The sequence below is a fragment of the Lithobates pipiens genome, unplaced genomic scaffold (assembly GCF_037356315.1).
Source record: "Lithobates pipiens isolate NorthernLeopardFrog02 unplaced genomic scaffold, aLitPip1_a1.2 Scaffold_10, whole genome shotgun sequence".
Lineage (NCBI taxonomy): Eukaryota > Metazoa > Chordata > Amphibia > Anura > Ranidae > Lithobates > Lithobates pipiens.
This window is the reverse complement of record NW_027507686.1, coordinates 32,878,543-32,899,803: the sequence shown is the minus strand read 5'-3', so window position 1 is coordinate 32,899,803 and position 21,261 is coordinate 32,878,543. Positions and strand designations below refer to the sequence as shown.

At 46.3% G+C, this 21,261-nt stretch overlaps 1 protein-coding gene across 1 annotated transcript in view; it reads left to right on the top strand.

Annotated features, from left to right (window-relative positions):
* Nucleotides 1-20,185, top strand: part of LOC143929371 (voltage-gated potassium channel regulatory subunit KCNG4-like) — a 34,842-nt gene extending 14,657 nt beyond the window's left edge. Inside the window, exon 3 of the mRNA XM_077453412.1 lies at nucleotides 18,478-20,185. Within this exon, the coding sequence (XP_077309538.1) occupies nucleotides 18,478-19,248 (771 nt within the window). The 3' untranslated portion in view covers nucleotides 19,249-20,185. The remainder of the gene's footprint in view (nucleotides 1-18,477) is intronic.
* Nucleotides 20,186-21,261: the final 1,076 nt, after the last annotated feature.

The window sequence follows — 21,261 nt, the reverse complement described above, 5'->3', positions numbered from 1 at the left end:
TGTGGCTTCACAGCGGGGAACCACCTGCGCATCTGCGAGCGGCGCCGCACGCCGTGATTGGCCACACAATCATCGGACATTTACCTGTCCCAGGGTCCAGCTTTGCGGGGGGATGGTAGCCCCACTCATCTCCCCCTCCGTTTGGCGGCGCCGGCATTGTAACTGTGCGTGTTTGAGAGGCGCCGCGCGCCATGATTGGCCCCGCATTCATCTGGGTTCGTCACATGTCCCAGATGATTGACAAGAGGGAGGGGGCAGAGCTGAGTGAGCTTTTCCTGCACTGAGGGGAAGTGATGTCACGAGCCCAGGCACTGAAGGAGGCAGGCTATGAGGGACCCCCTAGCAACAGAGGTGAGTAAAAAAAAAAATTTTTCCAAATGTTTTATTTTTTATTTTTTTTAGGAACATTCATGAATTTTTTTTTTTAGGTGCTCCACTTTAAGAGGTTAAACTTTGAGAATAAAACCTGGAAGCTGATTGGTTTCTATGCAGAGTGGCACCACATTTTGCGTGTTCTACTTTTAGTAAATCTCCCCCTGAGGCCCCTTTCACATGGATGTTTCCGATCGGGTCTTCTTCGCCATTTTTCAGGTGGACCCAATCGGAACTTCCGTTCTTCTTTATGGAGCGGCGGGCGTAAACGGACATGTGTCCACTTATACCCGCCTACATCCAATCTGATCCGCTAAAAAGAGATGAATGAGGATCCCTTCCCCTTCAGTCCAGTGGCTCGGATCGGATGGCAGTCGGGTGTAAACAGACAGGCGGTCCCTTTACATCCGACCGCCCATAGAGGAGAGCAGGCTGTGTCTGTGTCCGTTCTGCATAAGCTGAGCAGACAGGGACCTGTCATCCTCCTGCTCAGCAGGGATCAGCAGACAGATCTGCTGAGCAAGTGGATTGCAGGCGCAGTCCACACTGTGTGAAAGGGGCCTAAGTGTCTGCAAAGAGGCTGCACGAGATCAGCAATACTGAGATGTTACAAAGGAGGAAAAAAAGATGAAAACAGGGATTTATTCATTAAATAAATGACAGTTGTTTATGATGACGCACAGAACAAAATAAATGTCATTCAGCTGGAGTTTACATCTACATTAATAAATCTGTTTGTTGTCACTGATCCGCAGCGCACATTTCCAACCAGGACGTCACATTGAGGGATTCGGAATCTCTGTCCCTTAATGTGAGTGTAAAATCCCATTTAATGAGGCAGTGGCTGGTAAATTCACATTAATGGACACTAATCTGGGCTGACGGAGGATTAATATTTCCTGGTTGGAGGATTTCCAATCAATGCCACAGCAATTTATAAAGGAGATGATTCAGGACATCCAAAAGAGGCAAATTAGGGTGACTCCTGCTCTGTGGGGTCACCTCTATAAATCTGTGAATACATTTATTAGAGCAGCAGAAAGAAATGCTGAGAGGAGTCACAAGACTCTCTCTAACTCTGGAAACATGACGTCCCCTCCCCCAACTCAAGTTGGTGTGCACAGCTCAGCCTCGTTTATATCTGTGCACAAATCAGTACAAAAAGGGGCATTAACATCTACATATGCTTAGTACACATATCAATATTAGGATCCTAGAACCCGGGACAGTGTTAACCCCGCCCATGGTCCACAATTCACCCTCCCACTTTCTGGGTGGGCATGCCCGTATCAAACCCACCTTATAGGGTGGTCTTGCCCAGACCCTGCCCCTAAATATGTAGGGCCAACCAGTATGCCCACTTTACAGGTTGGTCCCACCTAGATCCCACCTTTAAATATATGACCACAAATCACATCCACTTTATTGGTTGGAAAAAGCTAAGTATAAACCGGAGTTTTGATAAAATAGTATTATTCTTTATTATACAAATATTATACAAATTATACAAATATTATAACTAGAGAGAATCACAATAAAAATTTGAAATTTCTCATCCCAAAAAATATGAGAGTGATAATTCATAAAAATACATACAATCCTATATATACATCTAGTATAGTTGCGTAACATGCGTCTTTAACCTGCTGTCTCTATGGTCAACGCGTTTCATCTGATGGCTTCCTCAGGGCTCAGACAAGAGGGTAGCAAGCTTCCTAGAAGAATATTTGCATTCTTGCACTTTATAGGTTGGTCCCACCCAGAGACCATCTCTAAACATGTAGAGACCACACATCACATACACTTTATGGGTTGGTCTAACCCAGAGACCATCTCTAAACATGTAGAGAACCTCCATCAAATACACTTTATGGGTTGGTCCCACCCAGAGACCATCTCTAAACATGTAGAGACCACACATCACATACACTTTATGGGTTGGTCCCACCCAGAGACCATCTCTAAACATGTAGAGACCACCCACCACATACACTTTATGGGTTGGTCCCACCCAGAGACCATCTCTAAACATGTGGAGACCAAACATCACATACACTTTATGGGTTGGTCCCACCCAGAGACCATCTCCAAACATGTACAGACCACCTACCACATACACTTTATGGGTTGGTCCTACCCAGAGACCATCTCTAAACATGTGGAGACCACACATCACATACACTTTATGGGTTGGTCCCACCCAGAGACCATCTCTAAACATGGAGAGACCACACATCACATACACTTTATGGCTTGGTCCCACCCAGAGACCATCTCTAAACATGTGGAGACCACACATCACATACACTTCATGGGTTGGTCCTACCCAGAGACCATCTCTAAACATGTAGAGACCACACATCACATACACTTTATGGGTTGGTCCCACCCAGAGACCATCTCTAAACATGTGGGGAACAAACATCACATACACTTTATGGGTTGGTCCCACCCAGAGACCATCTCCAAACATGTACAGTGCACCTACCACATACACTTTATGGGTTGGTCCCACCCAGAGACCATCTCTAAACATGGAGAGACCACACATCACATACACTTTATGGGTTGGTCCCACCCAGAGACCATCTCTAAACATGTGGAGACCACACATCACATACACTTTATGGGTTGGTTCCACCCAGAGACCATCTCTAAACATGTGGAGACCACACATCACATACACTTTATGGGTTGGTCCCACCCAGAGACCATCTCTAAACATGTGGAGACCACACATCACATACACTTTATGGGTTGGTCCCACCCAGAGACAGGCATGTACTGGCCATTGGGACTACAGGGAGTTTCCCGGTGGGCCGATGGCTCAGTGGGCCGGTCAGGTGCAGTCCTGGAGCCACTCCTCTCTGACAGTGAGTGATTGCAATTTTACTCCTGTTAGGAGGAGCAGCTGCTATCACTTGCTGGAGAGAGCATTAGGCTTTCTGCTCCCTCCAGCCCGGAGAGAGATATAGACAGCTGGCAGACGTTCCATCCTCTCTCCCCTTGTCACTTATCACATGACTGGAGAGAGGAACGAGAAGCTGCCTTCAAAACTGTGAGTACATGTGGGAGGGGGAGGAGAGGGAGGACACTCTGATTTAACCACTTTCAGACCGGACCAATTTGCTGGTCAAAGACCAGACCCCTTTTTGCGATTCGGCACTACGTCGCTTTAACTGACAATTGCGCGGTCGTGCGACGTGGCTCCCAAACAAAATTGACGTCCTTTTTTTCCCACAAATAGAGCTTTCTTTTGGTGGTATTTGATCACTCCTGCGGTTTTTATTTTTTGCGCTATAAACAAAAATAGAGCGACAATTTTGAAAAAAACGCATTATTTTTTACTTTTTGTTATAATAAATATCCCCCAAAAATATATAAAAAAACATTTTTTTCCCTCAGTTTAGGCCGATACGTATTCTTCTACATATTTTTGGTAAAAAAAAATCGCAATTAGCGATTATTGATTGGTTTGCGCAAAAGTTATAGCGTTTACAAAATAGGGATAGTTTTATAGCATTTTTATTAATAATTTTTTATTATTTTTTTTTTTACTAGTAATGGCGGCGATCAGCGATTTTTATTGTGACTGCGGCATTATGGCAGACACATCGGACATTTTTGACACATTTTTGGGACCATTGTCATTTATACAGTAATCACTGCTATATAAATGCAGTGATTCCTGTGTAAATGACACTGGCAGTGAAAGGGTTAACCAGTGGGTGGCAGTGTAGGGGTTAAGTGTTCCTAGGGGAGTGTTACTGACTGTGGGGGGTTGGGCTTTCATTTAGTGTACACTGATCTCTGCTCCAATCACATGGAGCAGAGATCAGCGTCACTAGTTGCTAGGCAGAATGGAAAAATGTTGTTTACACAGCATTTCCTCCATTCGGCTGCTCCGTGAGACGATCGCGGGGATGCCCGCGGCGATCGAGTCCGCAGGTCCCGCGACCGGACTCACGGGGGTCCCGACCAGCGCGGGAGCGCGCCGCCGGCGGCGCGCTCCCGATGGCAGGGCGGCATCGAATATTGGACGTACCTGTACGCCAATATGCCTGCCCGTGCCATTCTGTCGATGTACATCGTCGTGCGCTGGTCGGGAAGTGGTTAAGGGGATGTGCTGATGGAGACACTAAAAATTAAAGTGGGCCGGCCATGATGAAGTCCAGGGCCAAACATGTGGAGACCACACATCACATACACTTTATGGGTTGGCCCCACCCAGAGACCATCTCTAAACATGTGGAGACCACACATCACATACACTTTATGGGTTGGTTCCACCCAGAGACCATCTCTAAACATGTGGAGACCACACATCACATACACTTTATGGGTTGGTTCCACCCAGAGACCATCTCTAAACATGTGGAGACCACACATCACATACACTTTATGGGTTGGTTCCACCCAGAGACCATCTCTAAACATGTGGAGACCACACATCACATACACTTTATGGGTTGGTTCCACCCAGAGACCATCTCTAAACATGTGGAGACCACACATCACATACACTTTATGGGTTGGTTCCACCCAGAGACCATCTCTAAACATGTAGAAACCACCCATCACATATACTTTATGGGTTGGTCCTGCACCTTTAAATATGGGGGACCTCCCACTCACAGCCCACAATTAATATTTTTTTTTTTAAAACTGTGTGTGTGCGGTAACTTAAATAACGTTGATGATGTGATCCCAGGACATGACCCTGGACACAGCATCAGTGGGACAGAGGGCTAAGATGTGGGACTGTTTCAGGCAAAACCACAACCTTTTTTAAGGCTTAGAGAAGTGTGATGACTAAGTACATACCTGCTTAATAGAATGTGGAAATAATATGGGCGGAGGGCCTCTTAAAGGATTATTCCTCATCCATAAAGAAGACTTTCAATTGCACATGAAGCCATCAACTGAACTGGATGGAGAAATTCATCTGGTTGCAGACAGAGGGACATGCATTGCCTCAACAGGATGCCCCTCCATGATGCTCTTAGCTCCCTTTTCTGTAAATTTGCTGAGGATCACACAAACAACCAACCATGACAGGTCCACTTTAGTGTCCAGTTCAGCAAAATAGCCGCACGTTTCTAAGTATAGAAAAGCCATTTTCCATTCAAGTCATCAGTCTTTTGCGAGATTATTCTTTCATGAGCCCTAAATCCTCCTGCCGGCCTCGGCTCACACAAAGACACAATTCTGTAAATGAGGCTCCGACCAGAGAAAGACAGACTGGCAGGTCTGTATGCCTCTAATACAGCACACCAATGGTGGTGTGAGGAGGTCCTGAAAACCTGGCCTGTCTGATGCTGCACACTGGACTGCCCGTGCCACGGTGCCACCGCTCAGGAGGGTCGTATTTGCAGCCCTGCAAAATGAAGAATCTGGAAGAGTTCCCAGCAGTCTCATGTCTGGCGATGTCTTACGGCACTGGGGTGCTATGTTCACTGCCATCAATTCTCCCAGTCTTTAGGGACAGTCCAGGTATTTGCTGCAGTCCCCCCTTTTGCCTTTGTCTGGCACTGATCAGTACCAATGCCGCTTCCGCCACCCTTTATTATTCATCGGCAGGTCACCAATACTCAGAAACACAAACTCGTATTAAATATAAAGTACCCATCACATATGAATCTCAACATTTCAGGGTTGGGGTCTCCTTTAACCACTTGTTGACCACTCTATAGCCGAATGACAGCTACAGAGCTTTCTAGTTCTGGGACGGCGTCATATGACGGTGTCCGGTGATAATGCCTGCTGCTGAGCGTGGACAGCACGCTCTGTGATCACTGTTGATCACAGATTAAGGTAAGGAGTCAATCAGTGGCTGTTTACCACGTGATCAGCTGTGTCCAATCACTCATCACGGACGTAAACAGATGCAGGTTATCGGCACACCTTTCCTCATGCTGACAGCATGAGTAGAGGAGAAGAGAACCAATAACCGGCTTCTCTAAAAGAGACATGAACACTAATTATCAGTGTCCTGATTATCAGTGCAGTCCCAACAGTGCCCACCAGTACTGCCAATCAGTGCCCACCAGTGCTGCAAATCTGTGCCCACCAGTGTTGCAAATCTGTGCCCACCAGTGCTGCCCATCAGTGCCTCCTCATCAGTGTCACCTATAAGTGCTGCCTATCAATGCCTCCTATCAGTGCCCATCAGTGCTGCCTATAAGTGCATCATCATCAGTGCCTCCTCATCACTGCCCACCAGTGCAGCCTATTAGTGCCCATCAGTGCAGCCTATCAATGTCCATCAGTGAAAGAGAAAAATTACATGTATGCAAAATTTTATAACAAACTATAAAAAAAAGTTTTTGTTTTTTCAAAATTTTCTGTCTTTTTTTTTTTTTTGTTTATTTAGCAAACAATAAAAACCCAGCGGTGATTACATCTATTTGTGTGAAAAAAAACTGTTGTTTGGGTACAATACTGAGGACCGCAAAATTATCATTCAAAGTGTGACAGCGCTGGAAGCTAAAAATTGGCATGGGCAGGAAGTGCCCAGTAGGCGAGTGGTTAAGTCAGGTTATACGCTCATGGCATTGTACGGTCGTGGCGTTGGTTACGTGACATGAAGATGTTGATTGTGATTGTAGCAATTATTTTGTGACTGTTACTTTATTCCTTTAATATAATTTTGTGATTTATAGAAGAATGGTGACCTGGCAGTGTTATAGAGCAGAGGTTTCCACACTTTCTAAACAAAGGGTCGATTTCTTGTCCTTCAGACATTAGGGGGGGCCAGACTGTTGGCAGTGGAATTAGAAAATGCCCCATTGTTGGTGTCAGGAATATAGCCAGATTGTGGTGTCAGTGGGAGAAATTACGCCCCATATTTGGTATCATTAGGAAGAATAGTGCCCCATGATTGGTGTTAGTGGGAGAAATTGTGCCTGATCCTTGGTGTCAGTGATAAAAATTGTGCCCCATAATTGGTGTCATTGTTTGGAATAGTGCCCCATCATTGGTGTTAGTGGAAGGAATTGTGTCCCATCATTGGTTTCAATGGAAGGAATAGTGCCCCATCATTGCTGTTAGTGGAAGGAATTGTGCCCCATCGCTGGTGTCAGTGGGAGAAATTGTGCCCCATCGTTGGTGTCATTGGGAGGAATTGTGCCCTATCATTGCTGTTAGTGGAAAGAATCGTGCCTCATCGTTGGTGTCAGTAGAAGAAATTGTGACCCATTTTTGGTGTAATTGGGAAGAATAGTGCACCATCATTGGTGTTAATAGAAGGAATTTTGCCCCATCGTTGATGTCATTGGGAGGAATAGTGTCCCATCACTGGTGTTAGTGGAAGAAATTGTGCCCCATCGTTGGTGTCAGGTGGTGAAATTGTGCCCCATAATTGGTGTTATTGGGACGAATAGTGCCCCCTCTTTGGTGTTAGTGGAAGGAATTGTGCCCCATCATTTCTGTCTGGCACAAATTTTTCCCTATAATTGTTGTCATTGGCAGGAATAGTGCCCCATTATTGGTGTCAGTGGAAGAAATTGCGCCCCATCGTTGGTGTAATTGGGAACAATTTTGCCCCTTTGTGGGCTCAATGGGAGGAATTATGCCTCATTGTTGGTGTCAGTGGATGAAATAGTGCCCTAAGGGCCAGATAAAAGAAAGTAGGGTCCACAGTTTGGAGACCACTGTTATGCAATATTGATGACCTGGCAGTGATTATTGGATGTAGAGATCACAATGATTGGACCAATCGGTGTGCAATCTGAACTTCTTAAGGCCCATACACACTATCAGATTATCTGCTGAGTTTTTCCTTCAGATTTACCAAAACCATATAATATGAGGACAAACCTTAGGAGTTTCAATGTGTATGCAGTCAGGCAGGCCCTTCACTACATGGTTTTGGTAAATCTGAAGGAAAAACTCAGCAGATAATCTGATAGTGTGTATGGGGCTTAATCTGATAACTCCCCCTCACTCTGCCGCTCTTTGGCAGCTCACAGCATTGGGCAGATAATCCCAACTATCCACCCCCTCCTGACATCATTTATTCCACTTATAAAAAGTAAATAAATCCTGTGCTATGGTATGTTTTAATAAATAGCTGCCTCCACCTCAATTATATCTAAAAGATATAACTCAGTTTAATGGAAAATTCTTATATTGGTGCGGCGCTATAATACACCTCCCCCATAGTGATCACTTTTGTCAATAATACAAATATAAATGCCAATGTGCAATAATATACAAATCTTTTTCCTTTAAACGTTCCTTCCACTTTCTTCTTCCAGTTGAGATATAATGGAACCCCCCCCCCCCCCCCCCAGAAGGCTGATACTTACATTTATCCAGATATTTTTTTACAGACAGCTTTTTTTTTTTTTTTAGCACTTTTTATTGTTATTTTTTCATACAGACAATAACTAAAATAACAAAGAACATACAACCCCGGCAAAAAAACACAACGAAAAGGAGAAAAAAAACAACAACCTTTAAGGGCCGGTTCACACTGCGACGCGAGGCGAGGCGACACGGCTCGCCTCGCCTCGCTCCCGCAAGTCGCCCCCATTCAGTACTATGGAACCGTTCTGAGAGGAGCGACTCGAGTCGCTCCGACTCAGAAAAAAGGTTCCTGTACTACTTCGGGGCGACTTCGGGGGCGACTTGCATTGACTTCTATGCAGAAGTCCTCTGCAAGTCGCCGCTGAGCTCCCCGCAAGTCGCGGCGAGGTAAGTCGGAGACGCCTCGCCGCGGCTCGCTGTGTGAACCGGCCCTTAATGTCCTGTACTTATCGAGGACTGTGTGTAAATTTCTGGATCGTTAATTCACTCTTTGTCCCTCTGGCATCCCATGGGGTCCCCTGACGGAGAAGTGGAGCTAGCCAAGCAAAAGGCATCTTTGGGTTCCTGGTCACCAGGTCACAGTGCCCAGACTGTTGGCATTGATGGGGCAAGTGCTGCTGTTCCTTTAATGCCCATTTTAAATCCTACACCCTTTTAATTCTGTACAGTCCTGTACTCCCATATTAAGATTTTTTTGTCAAGAAATGCCCTAAACTCTCTTCTTTTCTCTTATTAAAATAATGCTGCTTTCTGTCCTCCCCCTCCAGTGCTCTGTGCTGGCAGAGCTCAGTAACAGCCACACCCCTCAACACAGCTTGTACGGTAGGGAGGGGCGTGTCACCCCAGAAAGGGGGCGTGTCAGACTAGGTGTGTTACCGAATGCTGTTTAAAGCCCCATACACACTATCAGATTTTCTGCTGAGTCTTTCCTTCAGATTTACCAAAACCATGTAGTAGAAGGGCCTGCCTGATTGCATACAAATTGAAACTCCTAAGGTTTGACCTCATATTATATGGTTTTGGTAAATCTGAGAGAAAAACTCAGCAGAAAATCTGATCGTGTGTATGGGGCATAAGAAGTGCAGTGGGTCCAAACCATGTGCCTTTTGGACTCCGCAGTCATGTTTTGGAACCCAGCATAGCTGCTGCAATAAGAAAATGACTGTAAGTGGATATGGTTAGTAAACTGACTATCTGATTGTATATCTACGACTGTGACTTCAGTAGAACAGTAATAAAAGTATTATTGAATCCACCAGAATGGGTCTACAGTAGACAATGAGACTGAAGCTTCATCTGTTGCCAAGGATGCAGCATATTGGGCATGTTGGTGGGGCATCAGAACCTGTACACTGGGGTAGAACACCGGTACACAGGAGGGTGGTTGAGGATCAAACTATCAGATACCCTAATTGCGCTTGTGAGATTCCATCGTTACAGGTTTTCAATGATTGTAGACATACAGCACGTGCATTCTGTATTAGTATCTGTGCAAATCTTCACTTTATGCCGCTGCTAACTTACCATTGTCATTATGTATATAGGCTTGAGTTTATTCATTATTAATAGAGATATACATCTCAGGTGTGTGCACTCACACAAGTCCCAGGCAGGGGCAGACCCTGGCTCGTCACAGACCCGGCTTGCCACAGTGTCTAAGCCCTTGTACACACGGTCGGACATTCTGACAACAAAATCCGTCGGATTTTGTCTGACAGATTTTGTTTTAAACTGGTGTTGCATACACACGGTTGGACAAAGTTGTCGGAAAATCCGATCGTTCGGAACGTGATGATGTTATTTAATTAGAGACGGGACTACGTTCAGGCTAGTAGCCAATATCTTTGGTCTCGTAATTTGATCTGAGCATGCGTGGCACTTTGTCCGATCGGAATTCTCTACAAAGCCCAGCTCTAAAACTTTGTTGGTCGGACATTCCGATGGAAAAAGTCAGATGAAGCCCACACACACGCCAACACGGTCCGATCGGACATTTTCCGTCGGAATGTCCGACCGTGTGTACGAGGGCTAAGAAAAGAGGGAGTGGCTGCACACCGCTGACTTGATCCAAGTAAAAGTCCTTTATTTCTCCAAAATTGAAAAAATAGCCCAGGGGCTTTACAAATCGTTAACGCGTTTCACACGATTAAGCATCTTTGGTGTGAAACTCTTTAACCATTTGTCAAGTCCCTGTGCTGTTTATCCCGTTTTAGATAAATAATGGACCTTTACTTGGACCAAGTCAGCGGTGTGCGGCCTTTCTCTCTTCTCATGTGTATAGGCTTCCCAGCCTGCCACGGCGTGAGAGGGAAATGTATTTTAAAGGGGCACAGCTCACCCTGACAAACCCTGCATGCTGCCTATGCCACTGGCAAATGATAATATAATAATATGGCCAACGAAAGAGGTGAATATATGCACGGGTATATAAGGGGTTGGGGGGATATGGTAGAAGGGAAGGCAATTTCTAGGAAAAGCAGAGTTAAGGAATTAATTCTAGCTAAATTAAATAAGTGTTGCGAGTTATGGATAGGGGACAGGGCGGGGGAGAGGTGAAGAGAGGAAAGAATTTTTTTTTTTCTCGAAGCGGAGGTCCACCCTAAAGTGGACCTCCGCTCATCGGAACCCTCCCCCCCCTCCGGCGCCACAATTGGTACCTTTCAGGGGGGAGGGGGGTGCAGATACCTGTACAGTACAGGTATTCTGCACCCACTTCCGGGATAGCTCTCTGCGGAAAGGGGCGTAGATTACGCCCCTTTCCGCAAGTGCCCGCCCCTTTCCGCAAGTGCCCCGCTGCCTGCTGGGAAACACACAGATCCCAGAGGCAGCGGGGACCGTCCTTATTGCGCAGCGCGATTCGCGCATGCGCAGTAGGGAACCGGGAAATGAAGCCGAAAGGCTCCATTTCCTGATTCCCATACCCAAAATGGCGGCGGCAGCACCCGACAGACGATCTAGAGATGTATTAAAATGAATGGAAATGCTGTATTATAAATTTAAAAATAAAAAATTTTGATAATAAAAAAAAATCAATTTCCAGCAATTGGTTTTATTTTTTATTTTCTGAATTATATCAGCCAGAGGATAAAAATCTTTAGTGAAAAAATAGCACCAAAAATAGCACCAATTGAATCTTGAGTCACCAATGAGAAGGATTCTGGGAACCCCAATTTAGATTTGTTGGCTGAACCTGCAAAACAATTGCAGGAGGGCAAATCGCTGATGGTTGTTCAGTTCTGTGTAATATTTTATTTTGTGTCAAAAGTCAATTGTAACATTTCCAAAATTGCTACAACATTACGGCGGCGTGCGTCCGGCGTGATGGTCACTGTGGGAGGCTTGGAGCCGTTCATATCACACATAACGATCTCCTATTCTCATATTAACAGAATAAAACAAAGTGATGGGAGAGTAAACATTCGCTCTCGCTGGTAATCTGATGCGTCTTATTGCGCCCGATCTGCGGTAAATCCTTTGTGACATCCTTCCGCCGTCCCTGCCAACGACTGTCCGCCGAGACAGATAACTTGGCGGATTTCTTCTACACTGAAAACTTCTGTTATTAGTAAAATGAGGAGAGTAGGCGGCATCATTTCATCTTTGCAGTATTGGCCGCAAGCGGAGAACTCCACCAAATGGCAATAAATTCACATCGTAAGCTGAAGATGAGACGTGAGGAGAGCCGTCTCTGAAGACGTTGGCACAATGTTCAATGCTCCAGGTGACTGGAAGTCATCGGCAGATAAAGTCATTGAATGCCAAATCAGCTGAAATGTGAACACTGCGCAATAGATCAGATTACAAGACAGAGGGTGACACCGCGCCACCTTAAGTCACCATAACCAAGATATCAGTGTCTCAAGTGGCAGTGTGTCCTTGTGCTGGAACTCCAGGTGTCAATATGGCATTATTATGAAACCCTCAAGTGTCAGTATTTTATTGTTCTGAAACCCCAAATGTCAGTGTGATATTGTTCTGGATCTCCAAGTGTCAGTGTGTCACTGTTCTGAAACCTCCAAGTGTCAGTGTGTCATGGTTTGGACCTCCAAGTGTCAGTGTGTCATGGTTTGGACCTCCAAGTGTCAGTGTGTCATGGTTTGGACCTCCAAGTGTCAGTGTGTCATGGTTTGAACCTCCAAGTGTCAGTGTGTCACTGTTCTGAAACCTCAAAGTGTCAGTGTGACATTGTTTTGGACCCCCAAGTGTCAGTGTGTCATTGTTCTGAAACCCCCAAGTGTCGGTGTGCCATTGTTCTGGACCTCCAAGTGTCAGTGTGTCATTGTTCTGAAACCCTCAAGTGTCAGTGTGTCATTGTTCTGAAACCTCCACGTGTCAGTGTGTCATTGTTCTGAAACCTCCACGTGTCAGTGTGTCATTGTTCTGAAACCTCCACGTGTCAGTGTGTCATTGTTCTGAAACCTCCACGTGTCAGTGTGTCATTGTTCTGAAACCTCCACGTGTCAGTGTGTCATTGTTCTGAAACCTCAAAGTGTCAGTGTGACATTGTTTTGGACCCCCAAGTGTCGGTGTGTCATTGTTCTGGACCTCCAAGTTTTAGTGTGTCATTGTTCTGAAACCCTCAAGTGTCAGTGTGTCATTGTTCTGAAACCTCCAAGTGTCACTGTGCCATTGTTCTGGACCTCCACGTGTCAGTGTGTCATTGTTCTGAAACCTCAAAGTGTCAGTGTGTCATTGTTCTGAAACCCCCAAGTGTCGGTGTGTCATTGTTCTGAAACCTCCACGTGTCAGTGTGTCATTGTTCTGAAACCTCAAAGTGTCAGTGTGTCATTGTTCTGAAACCCCCAAGTGTCGGTGTGTCATTGTTCTGGACCTCCAAGTGTCAGTGTGTCATTGTTCTGAAACCTCCACGTGTCAGTGTGTCATTGTTCTGAAACCTCCACGTGTCAGTGTGTCATTGTTTTGGACCTCCAAGTGTCAGTGTGTCATTGTTCTGAAACCCTCTTCTCCTCTTTCTCCCTCTTGCTGCACTGCAGGGTGATTTTTTTGGAACATGCGCCGCTCCCATCTGCTGTCTGGGCCCCCCTGTGTGCCCCTTCCCCCCCCCCCTCCCACAGCGATGCCAGCTTTCCTCCTCTCCCACTGGCAGCTGCTGTGGGCACACAGGGGGATGTTTCAGGATGGAGAGTGGGGGAAGGGGACAAAAATGCATAATTTTCTGGCACCTTCCTTTCCTGAATGAACACAGTGAACGATCTATACCAATCACTCCTATGAAGCATAGTAAACTGTATTTACTATGCTTGTTTGAGAATGAAGCCTCAGAGTGCTTCCTATTCATTCATCTGTGCAGCTGAGGTTGCAGAGAAAGGGACTGATAAATCTATGTCCTTGGTTACTTTTGGTGGGGGGGTGGGTCGGGCTCCTGTCAGATGGGCTGTATGGGGCCCCGTGATTTCTAACAGCAGCCCTGCCTCAGTGTCAGCGTATTATTTTTCTGGGGCCTCCAATTATCAGTGTGTCATTGTTCTGGACCCCAAGTGTCAGTGTGTCATCCTTGCAGTACCCCCAAGTTCAGTGTCTCATTGTCCAGAGACCCCCCCCCCCCAGTGTCAGTTCCTGAGAACCCCATCATACACTCTTCTAGATGTAGCAGAAATAAAGTGTTAATGAAGTTCTATTGCGGTTAGTTCTGATCTTGAGAATATTTTTCACCTTTATCAGACATCATGATGATAAAGTATCTCAGATTTCTTCTATATCTTATTCAGCAGTTCCAAAAATATCCAGAGAACATGGAGAGAATCATTACTCGTCCGTAGATAAGACGTTCTCCCGACCCGCTCCGCTCATCCTCCATCCACTTCATCAGGAGAGTAAAGTGCCTGATGGGAGCCGTCCAGAGATGATGATAATGGGAGCTCAGCCTTCCGCTGTCCTAGGAACACTGACACCATAAAGATATATATATATTTATATCATAGGCCCATCCGATTATCTTCTCACATCCTGGAATTTATTGTGCTTGGTGACCCTCAAGTGGAGCACCGAGACTTCCAGCTAAACCGATCACCCCTACCGCATCCTCATAAATAAATTGTAATGTCCCATCGATTGCTTAGATAAAATCTCCTCTTCTGTAGATTAAAATCTTTACAGAGTCTGGAAAATAATTCAAAATTTTCAGTAATGCAATGAGTTAAGGACTTCTAGATTAAATTTCTTGTCAGGACAGAGCAGCTGACCTGTAAATCATCCCCAACACCCTCATGTGTCTGCACCCTGCACCATACTGACCGGAAATACAACTCATGCAGGAGCAGAGTGCAGAAAATTCCTGGGCCAGGCCACTTCCTGCAGTTTAAATTCCAGTTGCGCTTGTACTTCCAAGTTTTGGATGGAGTATGAAAATAACTAGGGTTACACCAATACCATTTTTTTATCACGAGGTAGGAGTACCTATACTTTGCAGGTCAATTTGCAACAATAAAAAATGAAAAATTTCTGCAAATCGCACTGCAAAGAAGCGCATGCGATTTGAACAGGATTGCTATGCCATTCCTGTCTGAATCGCCTGTGAGTTCCCCCACTGTAACTGTGTGTATAAAAAGGGAGGAGCGCCATCTAGTGGGCAGCTTAAAAAAATGTTAGAACTTACAGTACATATCTGGCCATATGCAACATAATTTACATAGGTATCCCGGTCGGCCGATGGTAGCAAATCGGGGGCCGCCGGAGGTGCTCACAGGACTGGAGGAGAAGTTCCAGGACCCCGTAGGTATAGGGCGGAAGTGATGTCAGCTTGGGGGGTAGACCGCCTCTTCATCTCCTCCAGTGGCCTGTGCATGCAGGCTCTATACTGCACGTTCTAACATTTTTTTAAACTGCCCACTAGATGGCGCTTTAATTCCTTTCTATACACACACACGGGAGCGTTTTGGACAGGAATTGCACCGCATTCCTGTTCAAATCGCATGCGATTCTTTGCAGTGCAATTTGCACCTGTTCATTTTGTATTGACGCACCGCAAAGTATCAGTTTGGGTATTGGGAGTGTAGCGGCCATAACCTGTTGCAGGGCGGCCTTGACTTATTGGGCTTACCAGTTACCTTCTCTTGGCCTGCTCTTCCACGTCTAGGGGTTCCCAGGGTTGATACCCAACAACTTGAACGCTGACACAGATGAAGACCTCTTTAAAATGTCTCTTAGGGAACAGAGGGCATGGGGGAAGAACTCAGGCACACTGAACTGCAGGTTTAGCAAAGTCTCTATTTCCACCCAGAGAGTAGCCACTTGCAGCTGGGTACTTCAAGGCTGAACAGATCTCTAGCCAGAGGTCATGGCAGTCAGCACGTTGACTCAAAACTTGAACAATCCTATGAACGTGTACAAGCTGTAACTGAGGGTGAACAGGAACCTTTTCCTCCGTACCTGGAACTTTCCCGTCTCCTCAATGGTACTGGAAAAACGAATTCATCAATGTCCTTCCCAACTCAGTAACCAGGCACTTCCACGAACTGCGGTGTCCCTCCAAGCCGAGAGCACACCCGGAAACCTTGAATCCTCCCTCAGTTACTGCGCCTCGGACCAGCCGGGTCCGAGACTCGGGAACAGACGGATCCCTACCCAGGCATGTACTGGCCATTGGGACTACTGGGAGTTTCCCGGTGGGCCGATGGCTCAGTGGGCCACTCTGATGGAAGGAGGTGCTGATGGGACACTCTGATGTAAGGGGGTTGGTGATGGGCCACTCTGATGTAAGGGGGTGCTGATGGGACACTCTGACGTAAGGGGGCTGCTTATGGGACACTCTGATGTAAGGGGGCTGCTCATGGGACACTCTGACGTAAGGGGGCTGCTCATGGGACACTCTGATGTAAGGGGGCTGGTAATAGGACACTCTGATATAAGGGGTGCTGATGGGACACTCTGTTGTAAGGGAGTGCTGATGGGACACTCAAAATGTAAGTGGGCCGGTCTGGATGAAGTCCAGGGCCAAATTTCTGTCCCAGTCCAGCCCTGGACCCTACCTCAGACCAAGCAGGTCTATCAGGGGCCACTAACAGGAACATGTTGCGGGATGTTGAACAACCCGTGACCGGGACCCCTCACGGGGCTACCCCGGTCCTGGAACCAGAACAGACCACACAGGTCTCACGAACACCTCTCCTCCAACCACGTGACCCACACCTCTTAAGTGCCCCTTCCCAGACTCCTCAGCGGGCCCCGGCACTCCCACTGATTGGCTCCGAGAAGGCTGATACCTAAACATCCAACCAGGCCTGGTTCTGGCCTGTCATGTGCACCTCACTGTTCACGTGACCAGGCAGAACTTCCAAACACAGCCTGGCCAGACTGGTGTTAAGGCCAACCTATGTAATTAACCCTCAGAACCCCTACTGTTCTAAGGCAAAAATTACATTTACATGCCTATGTCATTTTGTCCAAAATGTCATCCACTACAGGAGCATTTGGGGGAGTCCCGATACTCGCGCAAATGCTTGGTATCCCCATCCAATACCGGTATCAGTATCAGTACATCCCTAGTTATAACTCTTTTTAAACTTTTTATTGCTGTGTCCCCTTCTGGGGGATTTTTCATTACTTCCTGCCTATTTGTCATAATGATGCAAAGTGAGGGAAAATCTCACCTCTTGCTGCCTTTTTGGTTGGTGTCAGACAGAACATTAAGTGATGCTAAATCCTCCCAAGGGGGACACAGAGAGCAATACAAAAAACACACACATGCTCTTGTAAAGTAGAAACGGCTTATATCTGTAATAGATAAGGGAATCCGCCTAATATCAATCAGCTTGAACTATGCTAAAGAGGTTCAGAGTAGGATTAACAATACAAATGGGGTCAAAGTGTCAAATGTGTGTGCATACATTTAGGGCTGGGACAAGAGGTGGGCAGGAGGGGCAGCTGCCCTGGGCACTGTGGTGTCATGTGAGCTGGGGGGGGGGGGCATAACAAAGAGATTGAGAGGAATGGGATTTGTGTTGGGAGGGGGGATGTGAGGGGCAGCAGGGGCTAAGAATTGTTCTAGGAGGGGAAATTTGGGGCTGTGTGCTGAGTGGTACTTTAGGGGGATTTGTGTTGGGAGGGGGGTGGGGGGAAGACTTGTGCTAGGAGGGGGGCTTTTCCTAGAAGAGGTGATATGATGGGGGGGGGGGGGTTGTGTTAGAAGGGGAAATAGTCTTTTTTTGGGGGGGGGGGCTGGGTGATAGTGGGGATGACTGGGGGTTTTTATTTGGGGGGGGATTTGGACTGGAAGGGAAATTTGAAATGGGGGGTATTTTGTTGAGGGGGTGTCTATTGTTGTGCGGGGGGAACTATTTTTGCTGGGGTGGTCTCTATTGCTGCTGTGGGGGAATCTATCATTGCTGGGGGGCATTAAGTTGCTGGGATGGATCCATTGCTGCTGGGGGAGTCTATTATTGCGGGGTGGTGGGGAATGTTGTGTTGTTGGGGCGGGGTCTATTGTTGCTGGGGGAGTCTATTGTTGCGGGGGGGGGGGGGGGATCTTGTGTTGCTGGGGTGGGATCTATTGTTGCTGGCTGTAGAAGGTTCAATTTTACTGCTTTTCTTGTTATCATTAACAAATTCCATACAAACTATGATACTTGGGTCTGTATTCTCTGAAAGGGACAGTACTGGTAGGTGGGTAGAGGGTGGAACCAAGAGATGGTGCTCAGGGGTGGGTAGAGGGCGGAGGCAAGGGGGGAGATCCTGCACCTAATCTCTGAGAAAAAAAAGTCCTGGTTCATATTTCATGTCTGTATAACCACTTTAAGACACGTCTGGTGAATTGACCTCTCCCATCTCTCTTCACAGGGGGAATGTTCCCAGAAATGTTACAACATCTTCATCATTGAGACAGTGTGCGTGGCTTGGTTTTCTCTGGAGTTCCTCCTCCGTTTCATCCAGGCGAAGAGCAAATGTCGTTTCTTCAGGGGGCCCCTGAACATCATCGACGCGTTGGCCATCTTGCCCTACTACGTGTCGCTCATCGTGGAGGACGAGCAGAAGTCTGAGGACAAGCCCGGGACCAACTCATACCTGGAGAAGATCAGCCTGGTGCTGCGGGTCCTACGTGCCTTGAGGATACTCTACGTCATGCGCCTGGCGAGGCACTCATTGGGACTGCAGACGTTGGGCCTCACCGTCCGGAGGTGCACCAGGGAATTTGGGCTGCTCTTGCTCTTCCTGTGTGTGGCCGTCACCCTTTTTGCCCCGCTGGTCCACCTGGCCGAGAACGAGATGGGCCGATGCCAAGAGTTTACCAGCGTGCCAGCGTCCTACTGGTGGGCCATCATCTCCATGACCACTGTGGGCTATGGCGACATGGTGCCTCGCAGTATCCCTGGCCAGGTGGTGGCCCTCAGCAGCATCCTTAGTGGGATCCTGATTATGGCCTTTCCCGCCACCTCCATTTTCCACACCTTCTCCCGCTCCTACTCTGAACTCAAACGGGAACAGGAGAGGCTCCAGAGCCGGCTACTGAGGATGAAGGACGCCAACCAATCTGGTGAGAGTGACACCTTCAACGACACGGATAGCTTGGCATCCGAGGAGACCTACCAGTACTTCTACAATGGAAAGTGACCCTTACAGGGACAGCACTGGAGTCCTGGGATGCCATACAACCCCTAAACTGGAATTATATGGCCATAGTGCACTCAAAGAGGATAATGCCTCCAATCTAAGGCTCTCTGAACACTGTTAGGTCAAAGCGCCTCCATCTTGACCTGGAACAAGCATGCAGCCAGTGAAGTCGGAAAGTCTGAACTCTGATCATGCCTCCCGGTTCCAGGTCAAAGACTTACTGAGTAATAAAGCCAGGAACAAGATGATAGCCATGCCTGCACCTTTAAGAAGCAAGCCAGCAATGACAGCACCCCTCTATTCATCCCCTTTAAAAGTAAAGTCCACCCAAAACTGATATGATAACTTCAATCACGCCTCTTCTCTCTCTTTTGATCTCCAGTCATGAGATCCTGGAATCTGAGCTCCTGGCTCAACCCACCTCTGCGACCTATGTAGGGGGAGGGTGTCACCGTTATGTCATTGAATCATCTCTTTTTACTGTATTAAGAATGCAGCATAAAGAGTGAGACTTTATTGGCTACATAATGAGTGAAATAATGGGAATTCTACTGAGATCCCACCACTGAAGGCATAAGAGTGATCAACAGAATATTAAGCTGGACTCACACCTATGGCATTTTTAGTGCATTTTGCAGATTTGCACTACAATCCACTTAACATTGGTTTGCTATGGGACACGTTGTGTAGTGTAAATCTGCAAAATGCAAAAAGCACTAAAAATGCATAAGTGTGAATCCAGCCTTTAGGCCAAGCAACCCCACCCAGAAGTCAAATATCAGTTTTGGGTGGACTCTTCCTTGAAATGATCTAATTCTGTATTTTATGAGAATTGTATTTTTTTGAATGCGACATATTAATCATTTGGATGTTTCACTTTGTGGAAGGAAATCATAGTTCAATTTTAAATAAATAGTCATTTATTTACCTAATACAAGAGATCCAGATGAGCAAATGAACACGATGGGGGATTTCTCTTCATTTTGGAAATATCCGCTCACTTCCTGTTGTGTCTCCGGGACAGGAAGTGAAAGGAAATCTACTGTATTGGGACACAAAGAGAAAAAAAACCTGACATGCGTCCTAACCATTGCATCCAAAACTAAAAGAAAAATTATTGGTTTTAGAAACAGTTTGGGGTCTATTTATAAAGAAAAACATTTGCTAGACAAATGTCACAAGTATTTGTAGAACTTTTTTTTTCTTTTTTTTTCATTTTGGGAGGAGTATAACCCCTGCCAGGTTTATTAAGTCTTAACTCTTTGTCTCATTGGGGAGATTTACATTGACTTGTCCCATAGCCTAACAGGAAATCAGAGGAAATCCCAGCAAATTAAGAGAATCCCTTGGGTAACCCCAGGTCACCAGAACTAGTGTCCCCATTGGAAGATTTCCACTCTAATGCCTCCTACACACGAGCGGAATTTCCATCAAAAAAATCTTGGAGTTTTTTTTTAACGGAATTCCGCTCAAGCTTGCCTTGCATAAACACAGTCACACAAAAGTTCTCGGAACTTTCGGCCGTCAAGAATGCGGTGATGTACAACACTACGACGGGCCGAGAAAATGAAGTTCAATGCTTCTGAGCATGTGTCAAATTGTTTCCAAGCATGTATAGGAGAATTGGTACAGACGATTGGAATTTCCGATCGGAACTTTTTCCGACCAAAAAATTGAGAACATTCTCTCAATCATTTGCTGGTGGGAATTCCGCCAGCAAAAGTCCGATGGAGCACACACACGGTCGGAATTTCTGACCAAAAGCTCACATTGGATTTTTGCTGTCGAAATTTCCGATCGTGTGAAAGTAAAAGGAAATCCCAAATTTTGGGTTGCCCCCAGAAAAGTATAATACTATACTTTTCTGGGGGCAACCCAAAATTTGGGATTTCCTTTTACTTTCAATGATAACAGTAAGCAGGGCAAATAGAGAGGGTGACACTCCCTAACAGGGGCTCAGACAGCAATAAAAACTAACAGGGGGTCTAATCCCTCTCCACTCCATCCATAACT